Source organism: Pseudorasbora parva, chromosome 19, assembly GCF_024679245.1.
Source record: "Pseudorasbora parva isolate DD20220531a chromosome 19, ASM2467924v1, whole genome shotgun sequence".
Classification (NCBI taxonomy): domain Eukaryota; kingdom Metazoa; phylum Chordata; class Actinopteri; order Cypriniformes; family Gobionidae; genus Pseudorasbora; species Pseudorasbora parva.
This window is the reverse complement of record NC_090190.1, coordinates 28,042,768-28,055,976: the sequence shown is the minus strand read 5'-3', so window position 1 is coordinate 28,055,976 and position 13,209 is coordinate 28,042,768. Positions and strand designations below refer to the sequence as shown.

The window sequence follows — 13,209 nt, the reverse complement described above, 5'->3', positions numbered from 1 at the left end:
GAAATATAATTTAATTACATTTCATTAGTTCTATTAAAAAGTTCATAAAACTATTAAAGAGGAAAAAAAAGCTTTGTCCTTAATTCATGGGATCCAGACTTTAAAGCTGTTTTATAGACTGTAGTTTACTGTATACAGGCCAGTTTCATTTAAATGCAAGATCGTAGTAGTCACAGGGTAAAAACATAGACTGTAAAAACCATGCTCCTCATTATATGGCTATATGGTTTCTAAATATATAAAACATACATAATAAACTATTATATTTGTAATTAAAACATTTTTTTAAACACCTGTAGAAAATATGAAAACAGCCTCTATAAAAAGTGATTTATATTCTGCAATATTAATTTAAGTAATAATAGCAACAATTTTAATAAATATTTTTCTTCCAAAACACCAATATTTGCTGTTAATAGCTGCAATTGTGGATTGTAAATTGTGGTTGTGCTAAAGTGAAACGTTTGTGTGAATTGCTTTATTCCACTTTACCACGTCATGAATACATGCTCGCTGCTGTTTTCAGCTGATTCAACACAGAACCTGTAATGTTCCCATATCATACGATTGTATAAAACAAAATTCGAAGTCAAAGTGCCGTTCGGATACGTTCATCAGCAGCTGCGCTGTGCGGATATTCGCCATTTGCAGTTCCATGCGCTCAAATAATAAATAAATAAATAAATAGAAAAAAGCGCCTAATATGGAGGGGAGGTCTCTCTCACTTTGGCCTCTCAATTCAGAAGACAAACCAATGGGGCGCTGTCCCTGTATGACAGGTCAGTGGCACACAAAAAAACAGCAAAAAAATCGGCCCCAAAGTACGTCGGCCCACCGGGAAAATGCCCGGTATGCCAGATTTCCAGTCCAGCCCTGGTTAATATATTCTCTTAAAATAGTCTGAGAGGCCACTGGCTCTGGCCCACTTGAATGAGTTTGTGGGTCATTCACAAAGTTTTAACATCAAAATAACATTTGAAATGTAACTGATGAAGTGGGAAATGCAAGCAGGCTGATATTTCTGATGTAAAGCTATTAAATACTGTGACTAAGTTCAGCATCCGTATAATTAAAACAAACAAATGCCACTGTTTCCTAAAAAATGTCCCATGTTTTCCCATGTTTTCAATCAAATGACTTTCCTTGTTCTCTGACTGCAGTGTCGACGCCTCTGAGAAGCGATCTGGCTCCGAGGAGCTCAAGCTCGCTCTGCGGCGACTGTCTCTACGAAGGCAGAACTGTCTGAGCGAGCGTCTCTTCTTCGAGGGGGAGCGGGGGAGGCGTAATCGGGACCCGGCGGACTGTGGAGATTATTCAAACAGGCTTGTGCACAGTGAGAGCATCATGTCCCTGGGCGCTTGGGCCAGTCGGCCTTATCTTCCCGACAAGCTCCAGATTGTCAAACCTCTGGAAGGTGACCGAAATACCCAAAATGTCTATCCTAAGACATTCCTGCATTACCGTTCCAGGCCACGCCCACCCACTATGATGCTTTTCAATTCACTGTGGGCACTAATGCATCCCCGCAAACACTCGTACTTCAGAGAGTCCCGCTCCTGGGTACATTTACACTAAAGATCAGATTATGACAAAGTTTTGAAAATGGATAAATGTGGCCTTTTTAATTAAAAAAAAGCTCATTTTGAAGGAAACACCCTCTGTATCACTTGGTTGATGCAATTTACTTTTGCATATGCTGTTACTGTTATCCATATTCATATATTCTACAAAAGCTCTACTATGAGGCAATCAAAGAGACAGGACTTTATTTGTGTTTGATTTATGCTAAACCATCTATGTGCTATTTAAAAGAGTCCCGTCAGTCATTTCTGTATATATTCTAGTATGTCTAAATATAGTGTAGTACTTAAACTGCTTAAAGTAGTGAAATAGTATTAATTTCGAAATATTGTTTTAGTTAAGTTTGTTGTGAAAGTTCTTGGGGAATTTTATCACTGCCACCTATTGGGCAATAAGTAAAAAATAGACACGCACGTTTGCTTGTGTTAATCTTCATCCCTTTTTATTCTATTTCTGTATTTCTTGTACTTTCTTGTATTTTTTCCATCTTTTATTTTCTCTCATTATGTGTTCTTTTTATTTAGTATTTCTTCAATAAAGACATCATATTCTCTCATCATATACTCTTCCTTTCTTTCCTTCATTTTTTTGTTTTTCATTATCACTTCATTGCAGCATTGTAACATTGTTAATATGTGTTTGTTTTCACACTAAGCTGATGTGTAGCCACTGTGCACATTAGGTTATGCAATCACACGGTTCTCCATCTCAACATCCCTCATGTTTTACTCCTAGGCTCAGCTACCCTTCAGCACTGGCAGCAGTTAGCACAGCCTAATCTGGGCGGTATCCTGGATGCTCGACCTGGTGTGGTCCCGAAAGGCTACCGTCCCCTGGAGCTGGACCTGGAGGAAGTGTATCAGTATGCCGACTACGAGGAGGACGAGCCTGGAGAGCATTACTTCCAGAACCTTCCCACCACAACCACATCTATTTGCAGTGTCCCTCCTGCCCATAGCCTTGCCTCCTCAGCCTCCCCGTCGCCATGTCTCAGCACAGGTCACGCTTCTATAGAGTTCTCAAGTAAGTCAACATGTTTATGTGTGCTACAGACAGCTTGCATGCAACGCAAAGATATTTATGTAATAATAAACTTTTTTTTTTAAAATACTTGTTTCAAAGAAAACTTTTTCTTGTATGTATGAATTCAGATGTGGAAATATGCTGCATAAAGTGTATCTATTTAAGAATAAATCAAGACCATTTGCCCATTGTCCCAGATTTTTATAAATAAACTCATATTAAATATTTTAAATCTATGTATTTGGTAAACAGAAATGTAAATTAAATTATTAAAAAAATAATATATAATAAATAAAATAAATTATTATATATTTGCAGTAATTAGTCCTTGTACAAAATTATTTGTACATAATTTAAATGTATTAAATAAATTAAATGTATTATAAAATATTGATTGATTAATTGATTGAATGAATGATTGATTGATCAATCAAAACTGTATATTTTCCCATTATCCCAGGCAAGCGATTTCATATATTAAGCTAATAAATGTAAAAATTACAAATAACTTCCATGTATTTGTTAAATGTAAATAAGCAAAAATATATACATTTTATTTTAAATAATTGTTTTATTTGTTTAAATACAATTATTTAAAACTACATATTTGTATATATTACTATATATTCAATAGTTTTGTATAAGGACTGAGTGAGTAGGCTTATTAATGTAATTAAATATAAAATATTTATTTATTTATTTATTTATTTATTTATTTATTTATTTATTTGATTGATTGAGGCATCTCAGGCAAATAATTTCCTATAAATTAGGCTTAAACATATTAGATGACAATATTACACATTTTTCAAATCAATAATTTAAATCCATGTATTTTTAAGTAGCCATGTAAACCTTAAAAAATATATATTTTAAGAGTATATAATATAATATATAATTTTACATATTTATTTATATTTATTTATAAAAATAAATAAGAATGTTGCTACGCCTCCAATGTCTTAATGTCTTTTTGGTTCCTTGCCACTGTCGCCTTTGGCTTGGCTTGCTTATTTTGGGGACACAAAAATTTTGATTTTTCAACTAAATATCAAAATAAAATGATTTGTTGCCATATTTTCCTGTTTAACACTGTGAAGCTGCTTTGAAACAATCGTCATTGTAAAAGCACTATATAAATAAAGTTGACTTGACTTGACTATGCACTCAGCTTCTGTGCCTTTTTCAGTGTATTTCCCAGGCAAATGCATGGCTCACACAAGTTCAACATATACCTTCACGACCTGCAAAATCCTCCATCCCTCTGATGAACTCACAAGGGTGACCCCCAGGTAATGTAATGTCCTGTTACTGAGACAATAAGTGACCAGTCAGTCAGCACATAATGTTCTGCTTCTCTGTTCAGTTTAAATCCTGTCCCAACCTCGTCCTGCGTGATGTCAAGCAGCCTGCGGTCGACGCCTGCCGTCACGCCCTGTACTCCTCGTCGAATGAGTCTGTCCCAGTCGCAATCCTTCACCAACCTGCGGGACTCCACGAAAACCTTCAGCACGTCTTTGGGGCTGGTGCGCCTCCTGCAGGAGAGGGGCATCTCTGCCGCAGTGTACCAGCCTCAGAGCTGGGACAGAGGAAGTGGAGGAGTTCTATTTTCCACCTCAGTTCTTCCTCCTCCCCCTCCCGACCCCCACCGCCCCACTACCCCACCCAATTCCCCCACACGGCACACTCCCAGCCCAGGATCTGTGGTTTCTGATTCCGACACCTCCATGCCTTTCTCATTTAAAAGCCCATCGTATGAAAACTTTCTGGCTTCCAAGCCGGCACGATCCATTTTGAAAGAGGTAGCAGGGGTTTCCGGGGATCAGGCTAAAGACTGTGAGAGCCAAACTGATGTCAGTATGTATAATCTCAATTTAGTTGATAAGCTGAAAAGGTTGGGGCTGGCAAGCCCTGGGGCTTCTGGGGCAACAGGGGGTGGGATTCCAAGGCCAAGCCCGCTTATAGGTCCTCTTGGTGGTCTTCGAAGGGCAGGGTCCCCCTTTAGTCCACTAAACGAAGGTATGAGGAGGAATCGGAGCTATCCTGCTATGGTTGGGGCCAGTATGGCAATGAAGGGGCCTGGACCTCAAGGGGATGAAATGCTACTGGGTCCTAAACTACCTAAGCAAACAAGTCTCAAATAAGTTATGCATTATAATGAATCACACAATCAATAGATAGGGCACTAACTTACTAACTTAGAAATCATAACTTGTACACACACACACACACACACACACACACACACACACACACACACACACACACACACACACACACACACACACACACACACACACACACACACACACACACACACACACACACACACACACACACACTAATTTAAAGTAATAATTCACCACAAATGTATTCTGTCTTCATTTGATCACCCTCGTTCCAACCCTGTATAACTTTACAAGATATATATTACAAGAATATTTTAGCTTTTCATACATTGAAAGTCATTGTGATCCTAAACCACATATGTACAAAAGCCACTAAGACACACCCCCCCCCCCCCCCCCAAAAAAAAAAAAAAAAAATCATACACGTTTACTCAGCCATACACTTTTTATTCATGCTGATCTGTCTATTTTACTCTCCACACTAACTCCCCGAATTGTCCTGTACAATCAATATGTTCCTGTACCGATGGTGCTGATTGTACATAACCTTTGACCTCAATTTCACTTCGCAGTGCACATGCAGGAAGAAATAAACCATTAAACCTGAGTGAACTGGAAAATCTACAGTCACATGTATGTTTCGATCACTATGAATTAGAACTAAGTTTCTACATTTGACATAGTTTTTTGAGCTGAGGGTTTTCCAGGGTATAAAATCTATTGATTTGGGATCAATGGTGTTCTGTCGCTGCTTAGGGCAAATAGATATTTCCCTAAATGCCTGCTGGTTTTGAAGGGTGGCATTTGAGCCTGATGTATAGATGATGGCAGACAGAATGTGTAGGAAAGGTTAAATCACCCACCTCACCAACTCTCTTGTTCTATGTCTCGGATTGTATCTTTTTTAGAAGATAAATTCTTCAGAAAATTGTAGCTTTTGATTCAGTAAGAGGATGAAGGAATTGAGGCTTGGCTATACACGGATAAACTGGTTTCAGAAAGTGCTGCTGATATGAATCTCTGTTTTCTATGATAAAAAAGAAGAGTGGCCTGTATTTAAGTCATCTGTCATGTCAGACTATGAACTGAATGATTGGGAAACATTTGAGCAGCCGGAGAGCACTGCAAACTAGAGCACTGAGCACTTGTTTAATTGGAAATTTACAGTGTTTTGTTTGTTTCATGTTATTGAAATGTGCACTTTTATGTTCTAATGTGGTGTTTATCACCATGCACCTGTTTCACAAAGTTTTTTTAATTTTATTTGATAGATTTTTGGCTTTTAGGTAATGGTCTTACAAGGGTGAAAGCTGCTAGATTAGTGACTACCCATTAATGTTTTTTTATTGTTTTATTATCAAATAAAAATAAATGCGGAGAAATAAAAATGTCGGTTCTGCTCATTGATGTCTATAACTGTCACTAGAGGGCACTGTGTCCTCTCTCTTTTGTATTCACTCATTTTCCTCCCACTGATCATAGACATAAAAAGTGAAGTAGCAACAACAACAAAAACATTCTAAAATCTCATGTATATATTTCAAATTATTTGTTATTCAGTATATTAATTATGACTACATGAATGTACTGTATCTTAATGCAAGAAAAGCTTACATTAGGGTAGTTTCGATTTGTTTAACATTTTGATAACCGTTATTCTAGTTAACACATACTAGAAGTGGAGGTAAACTAATTGTTTCGCACTTGAAAGAGGTAAGACGTTGTTTTTATGTGCTACGAACGTTTGTTTATCCCCATTGTGTTATTTTATATAACATTATTTTGGATGATTTGGACTCGGTTTCATAGTTTTGGGTCCTTTGGGATCCGTGGGCTTATGCACATTGGGTTTATGCTGCGTTGCAGACGATGTTGGACGTAACCCTGCATCCCAATACGCATAGGGCCTACTATCCGCCCTAAATAGTATTTAATCTTTATGTCGCATACTGTTTAGGATGGATATGCCCACTGAATCACTGATATGCAGGCTACTTCAGACCTCATGAGTTCCAATCGATCAGAGGTGACATTCACGTTGTCCACATGATGTCGCCATCACACAACGAGAGCATCGTGTTTTTGTGTCTACTATGGCAAACGCAGAATAAGAAAGTCATATTTTTTTTTTTTTTTTAAGCAGACTGAAAAACAAAAACGAATGCATAAATTACATAAACTTAATGTTCAATTTTATAGTTTGTTTTTATGTTTATGCTCATTTAAACCACCACCAGGTTTTCTTTATAATTTTCACAAAAATGAAATGGCCCATAGAATATTTTGTTGTTTGGATATCTGAGCATGAAATGTATCAAAAGAATAGCAGATCCCTTTGCTTAAAAAAACCTTTTTAATCTACCTGCATTTATTTCTTTTTAATCACCACTTAAATATGAATGAGTTTCATTTAAAAATGCACAAAAAAAGCTGAGAAAATCACGTTTTTGTCAAAAACTGCATCCGCATCAGATTCAGAATGATGATTCAAATGGAGATCGAGTCCATTAAAATCCCTAATGCTTGCACAGTCCTAGTTTGTTCTAGGTCAACATTTTATTCAGAAACATTAGGCAGTTTTAATTTATATGACGTTTAATGTTGATGATCACATTATTTTACATACACATCTGCTTACGATCGCTTGCTTTTTTGCATCTTCTTCACCTGTGTTTTGATCAAGAGATTCTGTACTCATTCAGAAGATGTGTAATAGCGGCGACTAGCATATAACAGTGAAAAATCTGTGTTGGGCAGGGAAGCGTTTTCTCACAAATAACAGAAAATTCTGTGTTTGGCAGGGAAGCGTTTCCTCACAAATAACAGAAAATTCTGTGTTTGGCAGGGAAGCGTTTCCTCACAAATAACAGAAAATTCTGTGTTTGGCAGGGAAAGAGATAAAGGACGTGAAATGAGATACTCGCTGAGGTCAGGGTTAATTGATGTATCTGGAGTTCACATGCCGAATGTCCGACTTTGAATAACATTCCAGATTTATTTTCCTAGAAGGAGCCGGGAAAAATCCAAAATCCGATCCGTCTGGAACGCACATTTTTTTAACTTGAATATTCAATCTCTACATGGAAGGGAATTAAATGCCCCTTTCCACTGATTGGTCAATCATCCATAAATCTGTGCCGTCGTCAGTTGTTCCTCTGTTTCATGCAACAGAATAATAGGGTGCTTCTCAAACGGAAGGCTTATGTCCTAGTAAGGCTGCATATCTCGGCTGCCACATCATCAAGCACCGCGGAAGGCTGTCTCAATTTGATGGGTCCTTGGAAGGCAGCTTTTGTTTTGCATCCTTCAATCACCCACAATCTTCTGCACACATTCCAATCATAGACCGTAAAAAAATATCCAATTGACCTGGCTAATGGTAAGCCCTGCCATCCTTATAGTTGTGAACTCAGACAAACTAACACACTGGTGTAGTCTACATGATACGCAGGTATACGCCGTATACCCACTAGGAAAGGCCAAGAATTTCCGTATACCCACTTAAAAAAGGGTGAGGATACGTAACATCAGGGTATTCTCACAAAAATGCGTATAAATAGTACGAGTGTGCAATGTCGTGGAATGTATACGCCAAAACTCATTTTGGCGTGTCTATGGCACGCTGTTTTTCGCGTGCATATGATACGCATTTTATGGCGTAATATACATACGCACCCTCCCACACCACCACCCTAAACCTACCCAAGCGCGTGTCATATATACGCCCCACCACCCTAAACCTACCCAAGCGCGTGTCATATATACGCCCCACTACCCTAAACCTACCCAAGCGCGTGTCATATATACGCCATAAAGTGCGTATCATATGCACGCGAAAAACAGCGTATCATATGCATCATATACATTCCACGACATTCCACACTCGTACTATTTATAGGCATTTATGTGTGATCGGGTTGGTAACATTATCATTTTGTGACATAACTTTCATTCATAAATTCACCCCGTCTGTGTTGCGAACGCAGACTGTGGTTGCGATTGCGAATCACTAACGGTTTTGGACCACTGAAACAAAAACAGACTCAAACTACACTCTTTGAGTGTTTTCGGAAGCCAGCCCCTAAAACTACAGCAGCGTCGGGTGACACTTCAGCTGCAGCAAATGGCACAGACATTATAGAAAATCCAGAAAATGAGGCTGATGCTATTGTGATGTTAAGTAAAGCTAGCATACAGTACGTTGTCATTAAACGTAACTGCAACAGCAGGGGATTGTTGGTATATTGAATTTTATCCTGAACTTGCTAACTGCACTACCGTTAGTGTGGTGGATCAATTAATGCGGCAGAAGAGGGGAGATAGTGTGTGTGTGTGTGTGTGTGTGTGTGTGTGTGTGTGTGTGTGTGTAACATCACATAGTCCTTGTAAACCATTTGTCCTCATAATGCTGGTTTTTGTCTTCTAGGACACACGTCCTTGTAAGTCAGCAAAAAAATCCGGGCGCCATGTATTGTGTTATTCATAGTCCCACTAAACCACCTTTTTCTGGTTTGAAGAAATTGTCCTTGTAAGTCATGCTAACGTGTGTGTGTGTTTGTGTGTGTGTGTTTCAGATGAGCCTTTGTACTGAAACGTGTATGTGGCTGCTTGTCAAGAATGGAAAACGAAAATTTTATTCAAGTTCTGAATATATTATAGGCCTATTTACTATTGTTTTATTTCGCCTAGACAGCGCACAAAGATAGCTCCCTTTATAATCACTAAAAGCTGACACTCAATCAATGAACACAATCTCACAAAGTTCCGTTTATTAATCAGTGAAGCTGACGACACAATGAATCTCTTATTCGCATAATGTACAGTTTGTTAGAGAGGATTTGCGCATGTGGCCAAAAACTCGAGCGGTTAGTGGATTCTAACTTAAAAACATGTGATTGGCCGTTGCATTCTAGAAATCAACAATCATGCTACATGCTAACATGCTAATGGCTACATTACACACCGAAGCGAAAAAACGTTGGAAATTGAATCATTTGACGAGCGCAAATACAAAAACGCACTGGATCTTTTGCCAACTCTTTTTCACTAATAATATTACGAAGAAAACAGATCTTAGACCAGCAGTTATGGGCAGCATTCAGTAGCCAAAGCAGCAGGCGGCAGTGGTTTGAGTGAGAAAATACACGCTATTATAAAGTCCATTTCCCTTGGTTCAGAGGGGGGCACAGGGATGTCCATGGGGTCCGTGGTCAAACCTTCTCGTGGTCAAGCCTTTTTGGTGGATTGATTATAACCACAGTCTTACTAAAAATACCATACCATTGTTAAACAATGGCTAGTGTAGCAAAATCGTTTTTTTTTTTGTGGTAACCATGGTTTAACTACAATAATTGGTAGTTGTGTAGCTTTGGCACATAGATTTTGAAAGTCATCATTTAAATTCAACAGGCAGTGTACTAAAAATATAGGCTAGGGATAGTTGTGGGTGCAGATGCAAAGTTATTTATGAGATAAACAAATATTTTTCATAATCCATGTCTAGGCTATGCCCCGGTACGGTTTGTGTCAAGCCAAGCCAAGATAGTCTATTTGTTGAGAAAGAGATGAAATGAAGTTAAAATAAACATTTTGAGAATCAGTACAACTATAGCAGTGGATGACTATTATTATTTTGTGCAAAACTGATGACGGCATGGTTTGATGTTTGGTTGACTGAGCAGTGGAAAGGGCCATTTAATTCCCGCCCATGTAGATATTGAATATTCACGCTGTTTATCCATTTAGTTTTTATTGTATTTCCATTTGGTGAATTAGAACAAAGTGTGATGAAAACGAAAATAAATATATGCCAAAAACCCACGCAAGATATTTTTTTTATGTTCATGAGAAGGGTCGAATATGTGATTTTCTCGCTTTGAAGACAAAAACAAGAAAACAAATTATACAGTTTCACAAACCCGTCGCATTCCTCCTTCAGCGCAGCTTTTTTATGTAGCCTGTTGTTTGGATGAAGGAGTACAAAACGAAAGTGATAGGAAGCAATTTGTTATCCCAGACAGGATGGTGACTAACCGAATTTCAGTTCTTGCCTACTTCAGACATGCTCTCCAAAGTAAGTCAATATGCTCAAACTACCTTATTAGGATTGTAAAAAGAAAAGGCCCAGGTATTCATAGTAATTGCCATGGTAACAGGATGGAAACTATCTGCACTCAAGTATTTCTTATATGCCATAAAGATGTCCCGCATCTTAAGATGAATCAGCACAAACAGCATTTAATATGATCCCTGAAGCAGGTGGGACATTATTTGAAAATTTTATTTATCACTATTACTTTTCTGTTGTCTTGGAGGCAAATCACTAAGATGTTTTAGAAATCTGAAAATCCTCAATTATATACTGAGATATCCATCTGAGAATGTTAATCTCTGGTCACATATAAGTAGCCATGTTTTGGTTCATCCATTTGCGTCATCCAGCCAGACATGAAATAACACAAGCAGTTGCTCATCTTTTAAAACGAGGGCAAAAAGTTGTAACACTGTAACAAGAATGTAACCGATGGCTCCAGTTTATCCTAATTTTAACTGAATTTACAGGATTTATTTTAATTAAAGATAATGCATATATTGATTTATGAAGAGAACAGTTGAAGAGAAATGTGCGTAACTTTTCATGTTCAGCACTACGCAATGTTTTCCGCAGTTCAGTCACTAAAATTAACTGAACACAATTGCAGTGCTGTAAAGTTTTTGAGTAAATGTTATTATTTACTGTACTTAAGTATCGTTATGGTTACTTTGTTTTATTGGGTATCAAAGATATTAGCAACTTTTACTCTCTACTTGACTACCTTTTTAAATAAGTATACTTTACTCCAATACATTTGTAATGAGTAATGCAATTACATTTTGCATGGCACGTTTTGTGAAGCAGTTTATTTCTGCTACAATACAGAAAGTGTTATTGCTGTATACAAAGCATTAAAGGTACTATTTTGTGCATTTTGCCCTTAACCAAATTTATCAACAGGGCTACTTTACGCCTTTTTTTCATCTTAAAATATGAGATGAAGCAGCAGAAACCACTGCTTTCAGTGCTTTACACTGTTTTATTCATCCATTATACTGAAGAGACCTTTTTGAAAGGTATCGTTACTTATGCCCTTTTTGAGCAATTGAGCTTAACTGAGACTTGAGTTTAAAAGGCTGTTGACCTTGATTTATTTCCATTTTGAGGTGTTCATTTTAATTTTAGAATATAAACATGTGATTGCTCTCCTCTAGCCTGATGTGGTCATACTCAACTCTAGTCAGAATATGAGTCTGATACTGCCCCATTGGTCTGTGATGATGGGGCGTGTTTCAACCGAACCAGGAAAGACCTCAGTTGGATAAACCTACAACCAATCAGAGCAATGGAGCGACGCATTACGCTTTAATGTCAACAGAGCTCAACTGCACTGTGTTGCCAGGTCCGCATTTTTTCCTCCGGTTGTTTTCTATGTCCGCGGGTTGTGACTATTATGTGATATAGGCCAGAGAAGAACTGGCACCCCGACTGAGTCTGGTTTCTCCCAAGGTTTATTTTTCTCCATCATGCCCTGATGGAGTTTTGGTTCCTTGCCACTGTAGCCTTTGGCTTGGCTTGCTCAGTTGGGGACACTAAAATTATGATTAAAGTTATTCAACTAATTATACAAATAAAATTTATGTATTAGATTTTTTATTTCTATAAACTATAATACTGATATGCCAACATTGTCGCTGTATGATAAATTAAAATAAGCTGATAACATCACTGTTTTCTCCAGAACGACTGTACAGACAAATCTAATTTTGTTGCAATATTATCCTGTTTGACACTGTGAAGCTGCTTTGACACAATCGTGATTGTAAAAGCGCTATATAAATAAAGTTGATTGATTGATTGATTGATATATAGACCCATGTGTGTGAATTTTAGCAGGCTACCTTCCCAAAATAACACATTTTACCCCTCAAACACCATTTCTTTCCCCGGAGAACCCCCCGTGAAGCTTTTTTTTTTGGTCTAGTAGTTGGCACGTTTTGTTGTAAAAACTTGGCAACCCTGTCTGCACGCGTGCTGAAATCAGGCTGGAATACACGATCTTTGCCGGTGTTGTAAAAAAATAAAAGAATTTAATGATACACAGAGTACTTACCCAACATGATCATAATTTCTGAGAGAAATTGTGAAGGTGAATGCATATACAAACAAGCTCTCCGTTTAGGATTCAAACAAATATAATCCAAGCCCCTTTGATGACGTGCATGATTACGTTACTGTTGATCATCTGTCCATCATCGTCTAAAGCCCGCCCTGATGATTTCATTGGTCCGAACAGTTTCTGTTCGGGGATAATTACTCCTCTATGGATCAAGTCCAGACCGAACCGCACAACCTAAAAATGTTGTGGACGGGGCTAAGTTCGGCTGGCATCCAGGCTAGCTCTCCTCACCAGTGTTGGGGAAAGTTACTTTGAAAAGTAAT

At 37.9% G+C, this 13,209-nt stretch overlaps 1 protein-coding gene across 2 annotated transcripts in view; it reads left to right on the top strand.

Moving 5' to 3' along the window:
- trak1b (trafficking protein, kinesin binding 1b) overlaps positions 1 to 5,121 on the top strand; it is a 30,432-nt gene extending 25,311 nt beyond the window's left edge. For both annotated transcript variants that reach the window (XM_067425197.1, XM_067425196.1), the window contains 4 exons: positions 1,161 to 1,414; positions 2,317 to 2,604; positions 3,794 to 3,896; positions 3,971 to 5,121. In XM_067425197.1, coding sequence (XP_067281298.1) covers positions 1,161 to 1,414; positions 2,317 to 2,604; positions 3,794 to 3,896; positions 3,971 to 4,748 — 1,423 coding nt within the window. In that variant the 3' untranslated portion in view covers positions 4,749 to 5,121. The remainder of the gene's footprint in view (positions 1 to 1,160; positions 1,415 to 2,316; positions 2,605 to 3,793; positions 3,897 to 3,970) is intronic.
- The last annotated feature ends 8,088 nt before the right edge of the window (positions 5,122 to 13,209 follow it).